The following is a 17930-nucleotide window of genomic DNA, read 5'->3' as shown; positions in this document are numbered from 1 at the left end:
AAGGCCAGGCTTTAAAAGAAGAATCTTGGGTTGGCTGGAATGAAATAAACTTGTTTTCTAATAAATAGGATTTATGTTTTCAAAGCACTGCATGAAAGTTAATTCACCCTCTCAAGAGCCCCTTGGGTGGTGGGTGAATTATCATTTATTATTTGTATTGTGGTAGCACCAGAAGCCCTAGTCCTGAACCCAGACCCCATTATGCTGGGCGCTGTTCAGACACAGAGTGAAAAAATGGTCCCTGCGATCAGACAAGAGATAACAGGTTGATACAGACAGACAGCCGGGGAGCACAAGCAAACAACGAGAGAGTCCAGTCAGCATGATAGGCTGCGTCTCAGCACACCAGCAGCCTGACCGTTGTTAGTAACTGTCTATGTAATTTTGTTACTTAACAAATATTAATGTAATTTGCAAAGAGGGATCAGAGATGACTTATCCAAAGTCACAAAGTAAGTGTAAGGGCTGGGAACAGAACCCAGGAGTGTTTGACAGCACTATTGCTGCAACAGGTCTCCAGGAGTTCTTTCAGCACCTGGTTCTGAACTGCCAGTGTCTGCTTTAACCATTAGGAAGCACACCTTATCTTAAGCCAGACAGAACATAGCATGCTGAAGAGCAGCACAATGAAGAGCTCTTTCTCTGCCATACATACATCTAACAGGCTGAATGAGTTAATCTACATCAGTCACTGGGTTTAACAAAACATGAGTCATCATACTAGTAGAATCACACAATCAAGGTTTCCCACTCTAAAACAGAGCATCTCCCTTTTGCCTTGCCATTATGACATTATGCTATGATTATGTTCTATATTTCCATGCCCCCATAACCCATATCTGAATTAAATCAGAGTAGATTATGGTTCAGGAGAAGAACAACAGTCCTGGCTAAGACTGAAGAGTGGGAGTCTGAAGGCCTGAGTTCCATTTCTTACAGCAGATCCTCTCTCCAGGACCTTGAGAGACAGGAAGGATGTGATGTGCTCTTTCTCAAAAATCTATGCACCCTACCTCATCACAGAAATGTTCTGAAGATTAACCAATCAATGATTCAAAATGCTATGAGGTCCTCAGAAGGTGCTACAGATGTTCCTATTGCTAGTCAGCATCTCTGACACTGAACTTTCATACTGGTATTAACAAATTATCTCATTTTTTCAGCAAGGCAGCAGCCTTCCCTAGCCTCCAGAGAGTCCAAATCCAAGGCTTTGTTTCAAAATCATCCTGCACTATAAATACTCATATCACAGCAGGATTTTCATGATTTTCCAGACTTCAGAATTTGTGGCTTTCAGTTATTCGGAGATTAAGATAAGGTTCCAAAGTGAAAAATGCACTGAGGAGAAATTGGTTAGGCCCTGATCCTCTAGACAGTTACACACATAAGCAGCATCACTCACATGAATAGCCTCACTGAATTCAGTGCGAGTACTCAAATGATCAGAGCTTGGGTTTGTTTGCAGGATCAGGCCTGCAGGATGTGGAGACAATGGTTATGAGTAGGGGCTTCAAGGACAGAGGACTAAAGAGGGGAAAATTTAGAATACAATGGAGGGAAGGAGACCTCTTTGTTCTTTCCTCTCCTTCCCTCCTCCCTCACCTTGTCCGTTGCTCTCTATTTCAGGCTCCTTCAGGTGGGAAAGGCAGATCAGGATGGCCTTGCTAACATACAGTTGTTGCTCAACTGGAGAATGTTTCACAGCACTGCTGCTGCCCCAGGTCTCCAGGAGTTCTTTCAGCACCTGGTTCATAAGTTTACAGCATTAGCTAGATGGAATGGATCTGTGCTGCATCGGAAAGTCACTCTCTCACAAACACACACCACACCCTTAGCCAGCCAGGTGGCCTAAGGACTATTCTATCCTTCACTCAGCATAATCAGTCCCTGTAAAGTGTGATGGCCTCTTGCCTAGGTGTAGGGCTCCAGCTCTCCACTGAGAGAATTTTTGTGGCAAGGGTCCTGAATTCCATGGCACCCTGGTGCCACTGGCTGGAAATTCCATGTCAGCTCTGGTTAAATTAAATAATGGAGGTTTTAAATTCAATAGGACAATGACTAATGCAGTCACTGAAGAAAGCCTGGGGTTATCGATTTTTACATTACATTCTATTTATTTTATGCTTACCCCAAAAGAACTCCCAGTGTGCTGAGACTTTTGAGCTGTATGGAGGCGAAGCGTCCCCTCCCCTTTGTGTACAGGGCAGAGGCAACTTAAAATTTTTGGCAGGGAAAGGAACTTTAACAACTAGCTTCCTAAACTAGTAACCAGCAGCCTCTCTGCTACCTGCATTCTCGATCAAACACACAGGACTGATCTCTGATACCCAACATCTGAACATTCCAGTCATAGCCCAATTGAGGTCAGGCCGTCATGGACATTGCTATATATTAACTGACCAAAATCACAGTTATGCGCTTCAGTGAAAAGAAGGAAGTGGAACAAAACAGTCTAAGAGATACAACAGTTACAAAAGGGGAAAATCAGTCCCCCTACATCACAGCAGAATCTCTCTGGATGAGAGTAACCAGACATAGCTCCATTCAGAGCCATTCACCAGTGCTTCATGTGGTGATCAAGAATATTTTAAAGCAGTAAGAGGTACTCCTTCACCTCAGAATAGTAGCTCACTGCCTCCCCTGTGTTGGCTAAAATTCTTTTAATGGATTGCCACTGTCTGAAGGAAAACATTTTAAAAAAACTTAAATCATAGAACTGGAAGGGACCTCAAGTGGTCATCTAGCCCACTCCCCTGCACTCAAGATAGGACTAAGTATTATCTAAACGACCCCTTACAGGCGTTTGTCCAACCTGCTCTTAAAAATCCCCAATGATGGAGATTCCACAACCTCCCTAGGCAATTTATTCCAGTGCTTAACCACTCTGACAGTTAGGAAGTTTTTCTTAATGTCCAACCTGAACCGCCCTTGGTGCAATTTAAGCCCATTGCTTCTTGTCCTATCCTCAGAGGTTAGGAAGAACAATTTTTCTCCCTCCTCCTCGTAACAACCTTTTATGTACCTGAAACCTTATCATGTCCCCTCTCAGTCTTCTCTTCTCCAGACTAAACAAACCCAATTTTTTCAATCTTCCCTCATAGGTCATGTTTTCTAGACCTTTAATCATTTTTGTTGCTCTTCTCTGGACTTTCTCCAATTTGTCCACATCTCTCCTGAAATGTGGCACCCAGAACTGGATACAATACTCCAGTTGAGGCCTAATCAGCGGGGAACAGAGTGGAAGAATTACTTCTTGTGTCTTGCTTACAATACTCCTGCTAATATATGAACTAAAAAGAAGAGCTAAGAGAAGTTTAGTATAAGAAGGGCTTATTAGAAACACCAAGAAAATTATGTTTAGCCTTTCATTTGGTGAGAGCCCAGGGAGTTCTCTGATGTTGTGCCCTAGAAAATATGAGGATGATACTACAGTTAGAGCCTAGGGCTGGGTCTGAGGACTCTTGGGTTTTATTTCCAACTGTCATTGACTCGCTCTCTTTGGATAAGTCACTTCAAATCACTTCTCCCCCATCTATAAAATGGATCTATCTCACAGGGGAGTTGTGAGGCTTGGGGATCCACAGATGTGAGATGCTACAGAAGTACAATGTATCATTAGAAGCTCTGGGAGGACTGTGGCCTGTTTAAGTGGGATGGCAACTCTTCCTTCATTCTGAGCCACATTTCCTTCCTTTTCCATTCCCCCTTCCTTCTCAATGTTCCTTGGTGGCCATCTTAACTACTTTTCTAGAGATGAGACAGAATGACAGTGATTCCTATGAAGAGGACTTCTCTGCTACACTTTAATGAGGCCAGCAGCTCTGTCCAGGACCACCATGGGGGCATTCTTTATCACCCCATTCACACAGGTGACCCTCATTATCAGCTTCATCGAACAGCACTGAAGCGTCACAGATACTGGAACAAAATGAGGGTTCCGGAGTAAAAATTCCAACCTAAATATATATCACTGAAAGTACCTAACTTACTTTGATCAATAAGGAACGTCGAAGGCTGTCTAGGGCCAGGTATCCAAGGAGATTCTGTAGCATTGCAGTCTACAATGAAAACAGTAGGATTAGTTATACTGAGCAGGAGAGTGAGTTTGTATGTGTATGGGGGTGGGGGGGATGTGAGAAAACCTGGATTTGTGCAGGAAATAGCCCAACTTGATTGTCATGCACATTGTGTAAAGAGTTGTCACTTTGGATGGGCTATCACCAGCAGGAGAGTGAATTTGTGTGGGGGGGTGGAGGGTGAGAAAACCTGGATTTGTGCTGGAAATGGCCCACCTGATGATCACTTTAGATAAGCTATTACCAGCAGGACAGTGGGGTGGGAGGAGGTATTGGTTCATATTCTCTCTGTATATATAAAGTCTGCTGCAGTTTCCACGATATGCATCTGATGAAGTGAGCTGTAGCTCACGAAAGCTTATGCTCTAATAAATTGGTTAGTCTCTAAGGTGCCACAAGTACTCCTTTTCTTTTTGCGAATACAGACTAACACGGCTGTTACTCTGAAACTGAGCAGAAAGTTACTCATCAGCAAGGACTTTACACACTCACTCTCTCTCCCCATCCACCCCCCCATTCCGAGTGATTTGATCAGAATGTTCAGGGACCAAAGATTGTGCAGAGTTTATGCAAACCCACATCACTCTTAGGAAAGTTAGAGCATATTACTGTGCCTGGGTATTTCAGTGCCCAAATTATTTCAGATCACACGGTTTCAGTGATGTCTACGGCACCCAAGAGAGGGTTCCCGCTAGTAAAAACTCCACTGAACCAACCCCTGCACAGCAAGTCTTATTTAAAATATTGCTCCTACTATTAAACAAAAGAAACATGTGAAGTCAGGGAACCTTGTCCTTCCCTTTGTTGAAGTCTTGTGCCTCTCTCCCACCCACAATCTAGTTAACGTTCAAGGTGCTCCAGAACATAAGGCAGAGCACAATCTTCACATGGGCTCTAGTGCTCACCCACTGCCCTGTTTCACTTCCACTTCATTTCTCTCCAACATCTGAGGATACAGATAATTCCAAATCAAACTCGGAGCTCTTCCAGTGCACTCCTCCTCCCTGTCCTCTTTGGGGGATGAGGTCAAGCATGCTCCCAGCCTCTCCCCCTGGATTCTAGATGGGATCAGGGCCTCTACCTCCCCAGACTGCTGATGTCACATGCAAATCCTCCCTTGGTTCCTAGGAGGAAAGGTGACAACACTGCTGGTCACCACAGATTGACTTACAAGGCAGAATACAAACCTAGTGTCTTGAAAGGGACCACCTGGTCTGCCTTACTGGACAGGGAGAAGTTATAGAAATCTTCAGCCAAGGTCCAAGTATATGTGAGGAGTAGGGAATCTGGGGAAAGGCTTCAGAATAAATCCCACAACCAGAGACCTAGAGCTTACCTGGACAAGAATTCAGCACTTTGAAAAACGTTGGCCTTCCTAACAGCTAGGATGGCTTACATTCCCCATATTGACACAGCAGAGCCCTTACCGCGTAGCTGTACTGCAGGAGTAGCAGCTTTTGGGTCACCACAAATTGAGCTTTCTTGTTTTTCAGAACCAGATTCCCCAGTAATCGAGACAAGACATCCGCCCTAGCAAGACAGGTCAGCAGCAAACTATCAGGGATCCATTTATCTGAACTGCTTCAGGCTGATTTCAATCTTATCATGATTGTATAAGTGGCTGCCCATTTGCAATATAATCAAAAGTCCTAGATCAGTCAAACAGCCTTCCACGTGGTAGCAGTGCATGGAAGGCTGTTTGACAACTACAGAAGTGATTAATAAGGCAAAAAGATCCAGTGCTGTCTGAAATGGTGTCGAAGGATTAGCAGTGAAGGAATCCCCAGCTATTCCAGTCCCAACCTTTCCCAGGAAGTGGCACCATGTAGAATGATGGCGCACAGGCTGAGAACCTTCAAGAACGAACGTATAGGTGTTTATACACCTGAGGGAATTATGCACCAAAAAATTAAAAATTATCCGCACAATATTTTAAATTTCTGCAAATTTTTTTTCCTCAATAACTAAATGTGGCTCCAGAATGGCAGTGGGGAGCACAGACTACTGGCTGCATTGAGGTGGGAGATCACCCTGAAGCCCACACCTCCTCCAGTACAGGGACTCGGCAGTGAGGCTGCACCTGACCCTGACACAGTGCAAGGGCTGGGCCTGCCCCAGAAACACCCCAGGGCCCTACCCCCCTGTACCCAGCGCACCAGGTGTGGCTGGGCAGGCTCAACCCAACCAGATCCAAGTGTGGAGGGATGCAGGTGTGCAGTGAGAGGTTTCTGTGTGGGGCAGTCTGAGTGCGGGTAAGCTCAGTGGGAGATCTGGATGCACAGGGACTCGTGGGGTGCAGGGGGCAATGGGACTCTACAGGGGATCCAGGTGATGGTGGTTGGGCTCAGTGGGGAGGTCTGGGTGTGGCGAGATGGGACTGGGGGGAGAGGGGGTCCAGCTGGTTGGGGCTCAGTGGGGTGGGAGTCTGGGGGGCTTGTTGGATGGGTGTAGGGGAGTGGGGCTTGTCAGGGTGAGGGTTCGATGGGCCTGCTTAATGGGGGATCCCCAGCTGCTGCCGAGGGGATGCCATATGCCAGGCTCCTGCTTCCCCCCCGCGCTTCCCCATTCCCTTTTCTTCTCCAACCCCCTCCCCTCACTCCCACATTCCCCTCCCTCTCCCCTATTCCACCCCCCCTTCCTTCCCCACTGCCTCTTCTCCCCACCCCCCTTACCCAGCCCCACCACAGGCACTCACTGTTCCACAGAAAATGGAAAGGGTCCCAGCACACAGAAGAGGAGCACAACTAGCACTAGGACCCAGGAGGCTGTGTTCTGCTGCAGAGTCAGCGGAGCCCCAAACGCAGCCTCTGAGCTGGGCAGCTCTGCCTTTCCAGAAATGGGGGTGGGGGCAGTGGCATGTAACCCCGTGTGCCCCCCAGGCCTCACCTCTATTTGGGGAGCAATCCCCCCCCCCAAAAAAAACTGCATACATGGTTGCCCCCCACCCCTCCCCAGCTTCCCTTTGCTTCCCCGCTGTTTTCTGCAGGGAAAAGCAGGAAATCTGCAGAGAGGCTGTTTTCTGCGGGCGCACAGTTCCGCAGAATCCCCCCAGGAGTAAGGTGTAGCTAGAACAACTACTTCCCTCTCCCCACAAATCTTGATTTCTTACCCTGGTGCTTTCTGAACAAAGCCACAAACCACTGCTTCCATCCAACGATCTGGCACACACTCGACCAGTCGCCAGCACATCCTCTGCCAGATGCAGTCCACCTTGGTGAGATCCATTAGGCGTGGTACCAACATATTCAGAATTTCTTCTGTATTGGGACAGAACAAAAGGAAGCTCACTGATTGGAGGGAGCTAGGGCAATAGCCCACTACATAATCCATATAGATGGTTTGCAAAATCAAGCTGCTTACAGAGAGATAAACATGAAGACAATGCCCTTTCCAACACAAGTTTGCCCCTAATGATTCAGCACCTACAACACACAATTCTTTTCACAGGTATGCCCTGCCTGCAGGTTCACCTGGCCTTTTACTTGTAGCCCTAGTAGCTGTGACACAGGCAGACCAGGTGTCAGCTCATGCCAAGGCACACAGGTATCCACTGAACACTGGTTCCAGCTATGTATTTGTCAGTCTGGTTCACCTGTGTGTTAGTATTGTTCAAATAGGTATTAGAATTATAAGTATGTGTTTAGTGTGGTATGCTTATAAGAAGCATACGGGATTTTCTTTAGGGGAAAAGGCAATATGCCACGTTTACTGAAGATACAACAATTAGCATATGCATTTAATTACACCACACAGACATACATACAGTTTTGCCAGTGAAAGGGACTTTAAAAAAGCTAAAGCAAATAGCAAAATAAAAGTGTATAAAAAATTATGTTAAAACGTGTGCGAAATTGTGTGCGGTATGCTCAGGACAAGGCTCGTCCTCTGCATTGACAACCCATGATGCACCAACGAAGGCTTGGGCCGTGGCACAGAGCTCAAATTAATTTTATTAATAAATTGCCAAGAAGGAAGGAAGGATTCCAAAGTTTATTAGTAATAATTAATTCCTTTTCAAAATGTGTGAAGTCATTTCCTACTAAAAATAGCAGCAGCAGGGTAGTGGCCAAAGTTTTTTTAATAAAGTAATATGTAAATATGGCACCCCCAAAATAATAAATTCTAATAATAAGGGAGCCTTTGTTAAAAAAAAAAAAATCTTTACAATAATAATACAAGCCTTGGAAATTAAACAAAAGCTCCATACACCACACTGGCCTCAGTCCACTATTAAAAAATTGCTCCAAAAAATAGTAAATCACACACTCACAAAAAATACCTGGCTAAATAAACTGCCTCTAACTTTGGCTGCCATCCACAGCAGCTAAAAACAAAAATTTAACCCTTTCAAATTCTGTTTGAACATTCAATGTGCCTAATAATTAATTCTAGTTACCGAATACAGAATAATAAAAAAAAGCTCTAATATAATATAATAGCATAATTATTTTCAACGGCTCAAACAATTACAAAAAAAATAAAACCACCCTCCAGTAAAGGGTTAATCAGGCCATCGAACACAAACAACAAAATTCAAAAACAAAGGCCCACAAAGGCAGCCTTGTAAAAAAAACCGGGGAACCAAGTCAGGTACCTTAAAATAAAAAAAAGGGGTCACTCACTAAAATCAAAATGAATAGGCCCTTACTCCATAGTGGACTGCCTTAGCCCATGGGTATGCCACATAAAAAAAAAAAAAAAAAGGAAAACTGAAATGGGTACATGTTTCACAAATTAAATTGTTTACATAAATAATGTTGTTTAAATTCTTTGCAAAAAAACCCAACCTGGAACCTGAGCACAAGGTGCTGCTTAACCACCACAATTTTAATCCACAACAAATAGAACTCCAGTGTAAGGTCTGGCTTTACCTGCTTCTGAAAACTTTTAGCACCCAAATAATTAAAGCAATCATTTAAAAAAAAATAAAAAATAAAAAAAAATGCAGCCTTCCTTATAAGCCAATATTTAAAAAATAATTCACTCCCTGCCAACCAATCATGGATTCCTAGCAATAATCCAGTGATCATCATAAAATGGTATAATAAAACTACTAGCCAACTCTTGAAAGCCTTAAAAAACAAAACAAAAAAATACCTAATATGTATGCCTGGGAAGGGGAAGTGGAACTTAAGGTTCACCTTATAAACATCACAAAAATACCAAATCACTAAAAAAATAGGGGTTAGAACAAAAAAGTCCCTATAAAAATACCACCTAAAGTTCCAACTACCCACAATCACCATATCAGTAAAATAAGCCTGTTAAAACAGGAACAATACTAACAGTTACTGTGGAATACTGTCCAATACCCCGTAGTAAATTAAACCTATGGTTCCTGAACACATGCTCCAAAACCTGGACCAAAAAAAAAATATGCATTTGAAAAAGGTACCCCAATTAAAAAAAAAAAATTATTTGTGACTCAAAGTAATCCAGTAAAAGTATTGTTAAATCCACTATTAATAAAAATAAAAATTGGTATGTATTAAATTAGTTGAACATGTCTAAATTAAAACCTAACTGTTCACCCTACTCCTTTCCTATTATATCGGCCTAAATAAAAACACAACACTCCAATGTCTAAGCAAAACAAAATATAGTAGACACCATATTAAAAAAAAAAGTTAAATTTAAAGCAAAAATGATAAATACTGTAAACCTAAATTAATTAAAAATAAAGTTTCTTGTCACAACTGCAAAATAGTTTCATTCACAAGCAGGCAAATAATACTGTGGATTTCATAAAATTAGGAAATAAAACTGCCTTGGCCATAAAATGTACTAAAATGCAAATTCTTAGTTTAGCATCACTAAAACACAAAATGTTTCGGGTAATATCTAAAAATGTTCAAATATTAACGCATCTTTTAAAACAATAAAAAAGGTCCTTGTTTAACACCTACAAATATAAATGAATGCAATATGTTTCCAGCATGGTTAAGCCTAATTTGTTAAGTAAAATTATTGTTAAAATTGCTCACCAACAATCTGTAAAAACAAAAATATAAAAAATAAGCCCACTTCCAAAATTAATCACAGGATCCTTTTGGCTACACGAGTTATAGGTCTGTGGGCTAAAAAAAATTATTGAATACCCAAGGGTGTACAAAATGAAGCCTCAAAAATGGGTGTTCTTGTCCCTACCTGTCACCACAAAACCATATAGCAAAAATACATCACTGGGGGAACAAACTAGACAAAGTGACACATGTACAACGACAATGTGTATGTATTACATCCTGAGAAACAGTATTTTGGGAAAATACAAGTATCAGCCAACCCCCAGTAAATAAATGTAGATATAATGCCCAGGTATTATATACTAGCAATCACACATACTATTTATCAAAAACAAAAAAGCACAGAGCACAGCCACCCCAGTTAATTTCTCTCTTACCCTTGGCCTAGATTGGCACAATCTAATTAATCGCCTAAAGGTAACTCGCCTAAAGGTAAACAAAGGTAACTCAGTTTTTACAACAGACACAGAGAAATATAGGAAAGTGTGTCATTCAAATATGTCATGCAAATAAAAACATGCTAAAACTTGCTAGGTCTTAACAAAGAAAAACCAACAGAAACCTAAAAGCCTATCACTGGTACGAGGTTTTAACAGGCTGGTCCCCAACTTTTAAAGGCATATCATGTTGTTGGGAACACTGGGGCATGGCCACTAGGTAACTCGAGGGGATGGAAGACCACGAGTGTCGATGAAGCCCCCTTGCACTAGGCCCCGGTGTCCTTGGCCCCCCTCCTGCCTGGAGGCACTCGCAGCAGCTCTGCGTGCTAGGCCCAAGTGTCCTTGGCCCCCCCGCCTAGAGGCACACACAGCAGTTATGCTGAAAATCTGCAACAGTATGTTGCAGAGTCAGACTGCCTAAAACTAAGCAAGGCCAAACAAAAAAAATATAAAAAAACAATGCTAAATAAAGCAGCTTTATATATAGTTTAACAAATAATACAAAAAATCAAAAAACTAGCTGGGAACTAAATTGGCTGGCTATATAAATACTTAAAGCAGCTTGCTATTAAATAAGTATGCTAAAAAAAAAAAAATGTATAAAAGCGTGTGTAACTTCCTGCTCTGTTGTACAGGATTTGAAATTCAAATCTCCCTGTACCTTTTTAAAGCTTCAAATAAACTTTTCTGCTTCTCCACCCCGTTGTAATTATTGGGTGCAGCACACCGGGTAACGAACCAACTCAAGCTGTTGTTCAGCCTCTCGGCACTGGGTGCCGGCAACAGCTTTTGGCGTCCCTGGGTGGGCGACGAGGCTGCAATTTAGCCTTGCCCGGACCCCTCCTGGAGGTCGAGGATTGCGGCAAGAACCGACGCCCAGCGCGCACCGGTGAGTTCATCGGGGGCCTCGGAGGAGACGCGATTTAATCGACCCCAGAGGGCACAACGGTGCAACGCACTCATATAGTGGAGAAGCAGTTGTGGACGGCGGTGAAGAACCGGTCCCTTAGACGTGGGGAAGGAGCAGCTACAGGACGGCGGTGAAGAACCGGTCCCTTGAATAAGGTAGGAACCTTTTAAAATCCGAATTATATGCTCTGTTGGAACCTGGGAACGCCCAGAGTTACCCTGTAGGTATGGAACAGGAACAGAGCTCAGAAGTTAGGGCACGGTGTACGCCCCTAAAGTGCATTCTAGCAAACTGGAAGGTATTTGGTGCGGATCCAATAACTAAAAGCCAATTAAAACAATTCTGTACAGTTGACTGGCCTCAATATCAACTAGAGGACCAGGAGTGGTGGCCACCAGGAGGGTCAATTAATTACAACACGATCCTTCAGTTACTCCTGTTCTGTCAAAAACCAAAAAAATAAAATAAACATATGTATGCGCATTTGTTTCTGACTTTATGTACTCAACCAGATATTTTACAGTGCTGTAATCTGACTCCAACTGGTTTGGTAGCAGCTAATGTTAGTCCCCAGACCCCCACCCCCACTGTAATGGCAGAGCCGGTGTCCCCTTCGGCCCCTACACCCACACCTTGTAAGTCCCCAATGGTTGGCCTATACCCCTTAATCACCGAAACTAAAGTCGCCCGGTCTGAATCAGACAGGCGTCCTGCCACAACTATGCAAGTTTACATCCATGTGCCATTCAATCCAATAAACTTAGCAGTTTTCAAAGCACAGGCAAAAAAGTTTTCCACCAACCCAAGCAGGTTTATATCAGTCTTTGAGGGGTGCCTCAGTAGTCACAAACCGGACTGGAATAATTGTAATATCCTCCTGAAAACCCTGTTATCTAAGGTAAAGAGGAATCAAGTTACAGCTAAGGCAAGGGGAGCGTCAGCTTTCAAGCAAAAAAAAGAAAGCTATCTGTCAAATTCCTACCCCAAGTAACCATAAGCGGCTCAGGGCATTTCTGGGTATGGCAGGCTTTTGCAGGATATAAATCCCAGAGTTTGAACTGTGGGCTAAACCCCTGTACCAAATATCTCTGCCAGGACAGTGGCCCTCAAGTTTGTTAAAAAGCTCATTCCTCGCTTTAAACTCCCCCTGTAAATAAAATCTAACAATAAAATACACTTCACATCAAAAATCATTCAAAGCATCTCACATGCCTTACAAATCCCCTGAAAACTCCATACGCCCTGGAGACCGCAAGCCAGTGGTGTAGTGAAGCGTACCAATCAGACCCTTAAACAGCATCTCTCAAAAGTGTGCCAAAAAGCCTCACTGCAATGGCCTAATGCTTTGCCCCTCATCCTACTCCGTATCCGCGTTCTCCCAAAGGGTAGATTAGGGCTCAGTCCCTTTAAAATTATGTTTAAAAGGGCATGGCCTATAAATGGCACCCCGGTTCTGTCAGGGGAATAAAAGTTGGGTAATGTTTTTTTGTCACAGTATATGTGTTCCCTGTCTGCTGTTCTCTTGTCTCTTCACAGGTATACCAAGAATTCCCAGCCTCTCCCCTTGGACTCTCCCGTTCACTCCTTACAGCCCGGTGACTCTGTGCTTGTTCGCACCTGGAAAGACGAGCCTCTCCAAAAAAAGTGGAAAGGACCCTATACCGTCCTGCTAATTTCCCATACAGCGGCAAAAATTTAAAATTCAAATCTCCCTGTACCTTTTTAAAGCTTCAAATAAACTTTTCTGCTTCTCCACCCCGTTATAATTATTAAATGCAGCACACCAAGTAACAAACCAACTCAAGCTGTTGTTCAGCCTCTCGGCACTGGGTGCCGGCAACAATGTATTATGTTTCACCCATTACTATCTGTGTTAATATTGTCCCATGTTTACTTGCTAAAAATGTGTTATATGTGCTGTTAAATAAAAAAAAAAGTTTGTTAAATTACAACCACAAGCTCAAATTGTCTCTCAATATATTGCTATAAAATAATTGTATAAAATATGACCCACTCAAGAATTGTTCTTGAGGGGCCAAAAGGGGTCATGTAGTAGTAAAATTTTATGTTTGTATTTTGTATAATTTAAAATAAAAAATAATAATATTGCATGTATTAAATGTACTGGTGTATGATTTAATCATATCCTGCCAGCCACCCTTTTTGAATAGCAGAAAGGAATGGCCTAATGGGCCATTTGGAAAAAAATGCATCAGCAGGAATCTGTGTCTGGGCTGATTCCAAGACAGTAACAGAAATTTTAAGATCACTACTTGGTTGTAGGTTTAGCATTTTTAAATAAGTAAAAAGATGCCATTGTTTTCTTATGCACTGGAACATGATGTTTCTGTTTAAATGTTCTGTGTAAATTAATTCTGTTTTGTGTGTAAATAAAAAATATATGTGCAAAAAAATAAGTGTAAAGGCCACCGCTGAGCCAAATGTACCAAAAAAAAAAAAAAAAAAAACACACCGCAAGAAACAAACGCAAGAACGCCAAAAGGCTGCAACATGCCCCTATAAAAATATATTTAAAAAACCACCCCCAATCAACAACTCTAAAAACAAAACAGGCACCTATCAACAGGGACAAAATAGCTGCAATAAAAAAAAAAGAATTAAAAAAACAAGTACTCATCAAACAATTAATTACAGCATAATGGTGCAAAGTTCATTAGTCCCTTCACCTGCTCTAAAATGCTAAGTGAAACCAAAATGAAAGCTCATCACATGCACAGCCTGTTATCTAGGGGCTGTGGTTTTTAACTCATTGATGTTTGCAATGCATTTTCAGAACATCAGATAGAGGGCACTAGGGTAGAATGCCCAGGACAGCAGGGCTCCTGGAAGACTAGCATTCTCATTGAGCCTTGGGAGAACAAGAATGGAACGCACTCAGATCAACCCGGAGGGGGCGGCTGTAACAGACACACAGTTGGGATGCCTCAGAAAGGAGAGCAGGCCGTGTCTACAAACTGTAGGCAACATCCCAGGCCACAAATAAATCTACCCTGATCCTCCCTCTTTTACTGACCATCCTATTACAACCACTGTTCCTTGTTGACGTAATTCTATCATATCCTTTAGCCCAAAACCATGTTACAAGGCACTCACTTTGTCTCCCATGCACGCATACCTTCCCCAGCACTTGAGACACAAAGGAGATGGAACAGTCCAAGCCACCTGTGGTAAAATGAGACACATGCTTAATGAAACACTTAGATTACCAGCCACCAACATCTTCCTGGAGACTGATTAGCAGGAGACCTCCCCTTGTACTGTTTCACTCTCTCAGTGCAGCTGTAGTTGGTCTGCAATCTCACCTCTCAGCGAGTCAGAGATCCTCTGCAACACCTGGATGATTTCAGTAGCCAGCAGAGGGAAATAGTTTTGTGGGAAGAATATAGGCAGGTTATTCCCCTGGAGCTTGTTGCACAAGTGGTCAGGCAGACACACAACCTTGTTGAGGAGGGTCTCTTGTAATGTGGGCAAACCAGCCTGTGCCTGCTGATGACAGACCTCCCACATCAGAGCCGACATGCCTCCCGTCTGCAGAAACTGTTCCAGGATGCTAATGACCTTCATCAGGCGAAAGCTGGGACTGGAAAGAAATAAGAGTGCCCCCCCCCCTTTTAATTAATGAGGAAGAGTACACACAAAAGAGAATCATAGAACTGGAAGGAACCTCAAGAGGTCATCTAGTCCCGTCCCCTGCACTCATGGCAGGACTAATTATCTAGACCATTCCTGACAGGTGTTTGTCTAACCTACTCTTAAAAATCTCCAATGATGGAGTGGCAATCATCCCACATCCCCGCTGTGATCCCATCAACTCACACATAGTGCCACAATGCACCAGAATGTAATTTAAGATTAGCAGTGAAATAACACTGTATCCCTACAGCTACTTCTGCCTGTGACTCTCACTGCACTTTACACGCGTTAGCAAATTCAGCCTCACTACCCCCATGGGAGGTGGGGAAATATCATCAGTACAAAACAGTGAAAAATGAAGCACCAAGAGCTGAAGTGACCCTCTCAAAGCAACACAGTGAGTCAGTGGCAGAGCCGGGAATAGAAGCCAGGTCTCCTGGGTCCCATCCCCGTGTTTTAACCACATTAAAATCTTTCTACCAATGTAGTTATGCACCTTCTACCCTTGGGCCCTGAATCATGACCAGAATGCCAAAGCCAGGAATCATCAGGCCCATCTTGAACATTCCCCTTTTATGCTTTGATGTGTAAAGGCCTCTCTATCCTGCAACTACAGCTGAACCTGGGGATTTGATTACAACACACTCGTTCTTTCACATCATTACAACAATTGCAATGTGAAGTATAAGCAGGCCAGTGCCCATACTCAACACCCAGATTAAAGCATTGGAAGTGACCACAAAGTTAGCATGGTTCATGGACAAGGCTACAAATAGACAGGTCTTTTCTGCACTAAACTGAAGCCATGTTTACTAGATCATCTGACTAGGTTGGAATTGTAGTGTGAAGGGGCCATCACATGTTTACATGCTTTTAGTGCTAACAAATATGGGGCTGAAGCCAGGCTTACCCAGTAGAAATGATGGAGTCCAGCAGAACCAGAAAGGCTTGGTCAGCTGGCCCGTCCAAGAAAAAGCTATCCCATAATTCCTTCTGCTGATCAGAGGTAAGAAGTTCTATCCATTCTGGACTCAGGTTACTGACAAGACCTCGCAAAAAGGCAGAAAAATGCACACGGGTAAATTCTTCCCTGTCCTTCAGGGGGGCTTGGTTTTCAGTTCCACCTAGGTAGCACTTAATTGTGCCAAGCGCCTCTGAGATCTGGACTCCATTCCTGGAAGAGGAAAGGATGTTGATAGCTTCTCGTACCACACGTCCAACTTCAACGGACTCAGAATCCATCTGGTAAAGTCACTTCTGGAACTGATCAAACAAAGGGGAAAATGAAGCAGAGAAAGATGGTGCCCAGACACCTGGCTACTGCAATCTCTCTGAAAGGGCATTCTGTTTAGCCTGCAGATGAGATGAGTCTCGTAGTCTCAGCCCAGCCACTAGTGGGTGTTTCTCCACATCACAAAACTCCCACACAAACTGGCAGGCCTGCAGGCCTCTGCCCAGCACTGGAGGATTATTAGTTAATTATTATCATAATTTATTTGTATTGCAGTAGCACTTCAGAGAAGAGCCATGCAAATCCAATATCCGTAGACCATTTATGTGGATTGATGTACATGTATCTGCATAGGGCTCTACTTAAGATCCCCTGTCATGTACCAGGACCCATGATTTGACTGAGATCAGAGCCCCATGGCACTAGGTGCTGTAAACACATATGGGGCCTCAGGGTGTTAGGTGTTGTTTGCACAGGAGCTGAGACATTAGGCACTGTGCATGCACACACCCAGTCTCAGGTGCTGTGCATACACACAGGGGCTGACCAAGATCTGGGCCCCAATAAGCTAGGCCTTTACACACACATGACCTCAGATCACAAAGAGTGCCCCCTCTTCCTGCCCCCGACACACATCCTCAGAGTGCAGATGCCGTGGGCATGCACACACAGGGCCTGTGGCATTGCACATGCATGCATACAGGCCCCATGGTGCCAGGTGCTACACACACGGGGCCCATGGTGCCAGGTGCTGCACACACACAGGGACACACGCACGGGTCCCATGGCACTAGGTGTTGCGCACCCACACAGCCCGTGGTGCCAGGCACAGCTCACACTCAGGCACACACACAGATACGGGACCTGCAGGGCTAGGTGCTGCACATACATGCAATCAGGGACACAAACGGGGCCCGCAACGCTAGATGCCGTGTGCACACACACGTGGAGGGGGGGTACGGCGTTAAGCGGTGCACACACGGAGGCCGCGGCGCTAGGCGCTGCACACACGCGCGCGCGCACACCGTGAGGGGGGGTCCCGGTCCCTATCCCTGTCCCAGGCGCTCGCAGCCCGCTCGCCTCGCTCTCCGGTGGCGCCGGCCGGGATCCGCGGCGTCTCGCAGCGGGCAGGGGCGGGGCTAGCAGCACCCCCGGCCCAGCGCGAGGCTCGCGTGAGGGCGGGGCGCCGAGATGTGTCGTCCCCCCACCCCAGCCTTCCGTGACAGACTTACCCCTCCGGCCCGCGCGCTCTTCCCGCTCACACCTTCTCGCTGTCACCCAGCCTAAGATTCGCCACACCCCACCCCCAGTCCACGCGTATCGAATCTGCTGAGCCGGGGCCGAAGGCAATGCTTGAAATGTCCCCTCTTAAAGAGACAGTAACACGTGACAGGGGAGCGTCCGCTCTTCCCAGCCCGCCCCCCCACGGGTCCGTGGGTTTTCCCCCTCCCAGCACCCACTGCTCACCCCACGTGGGGCTCTCCCCACCCCACTCGTACCCTGTGGTGTTTCCCGACCAAATCCAAGCCCCGAGAGCTTACAGGGGCGGTACTAGGAGGCTCGTTCACGGCATGTCACAGAATCGGGGCTGGGCGG

The 17930-nt window shown here is 44.7% G+C and overlaps 1 protein-coding gene across 7 annotated transcripts in view; it reads right to left on the bottom strand.

Moving 5' to 3' along the window:
• TELO2 (telomere maintenance 2) overlaps nt 1-17659 on the bottom strand; it is a 45918-nt gene extending 28259 nt beyond the window's left edge. For 5 of the 7 annotated variants that reach the window (XR_014713444.1, XM_084642126.1, XM_084642130.1 and 2 more), the window contains exons 1-8: nt 17567-17659; nt 16014-16366; nt 14773-15050; nt 14564-14632; nt 7186-7333; nt 5504-5606; nt 3990-4058; nt 1603-1744 (exon numbers count right to left, since the gene is read on the bottom strand). Coding sequence is in view for 6 of the 7 variants with exons in the window: in XM_084642126.1 (XP_084498252.1) it covers nt 1603-1744; nt 3990-4058; nt 5504-5606; nt 7186-7333; nt 14564-14632; nt 14773-15050; nt 16014-16345 (1141 nt within the window). In the remaining variant the exon portion in view is untranslated. Of the gene's footprint in view, nt 1-1602; nt 1745-3989; nt 4059-5503; nt 5607-7185; nt 7334-14563; nt 14633-14772; nt 15051-16013; nt 16367-17359; nt 17491-17566 lie in introns of those variants that run through there. The other 2 variants (XM_084642127.1, XM_084642129.1) reach the window with 2 other exon arrangements.
• Between the last annotated feature and the right edge of the window lie 271 nt (nt 17660-17930).

Source organism: Lepidochelys olivacea, assembly GCF_965140295.1.
Source record: "Lepidochelys olivacea isolate rLepOli2 genome assembly, chromosome: 10".
Classification (NCBI taxonomy): domain Eukaryota; kingdom Metazoa; phylum Chordata; order Testudines; family Cheloniidae; genus Lepidochelys; species Lepidochelys olivacea.
Note: the sequence above shows the minus strand (reverse complement) of the source record. Positions and strands in the feature narration are given on the sequence as shown.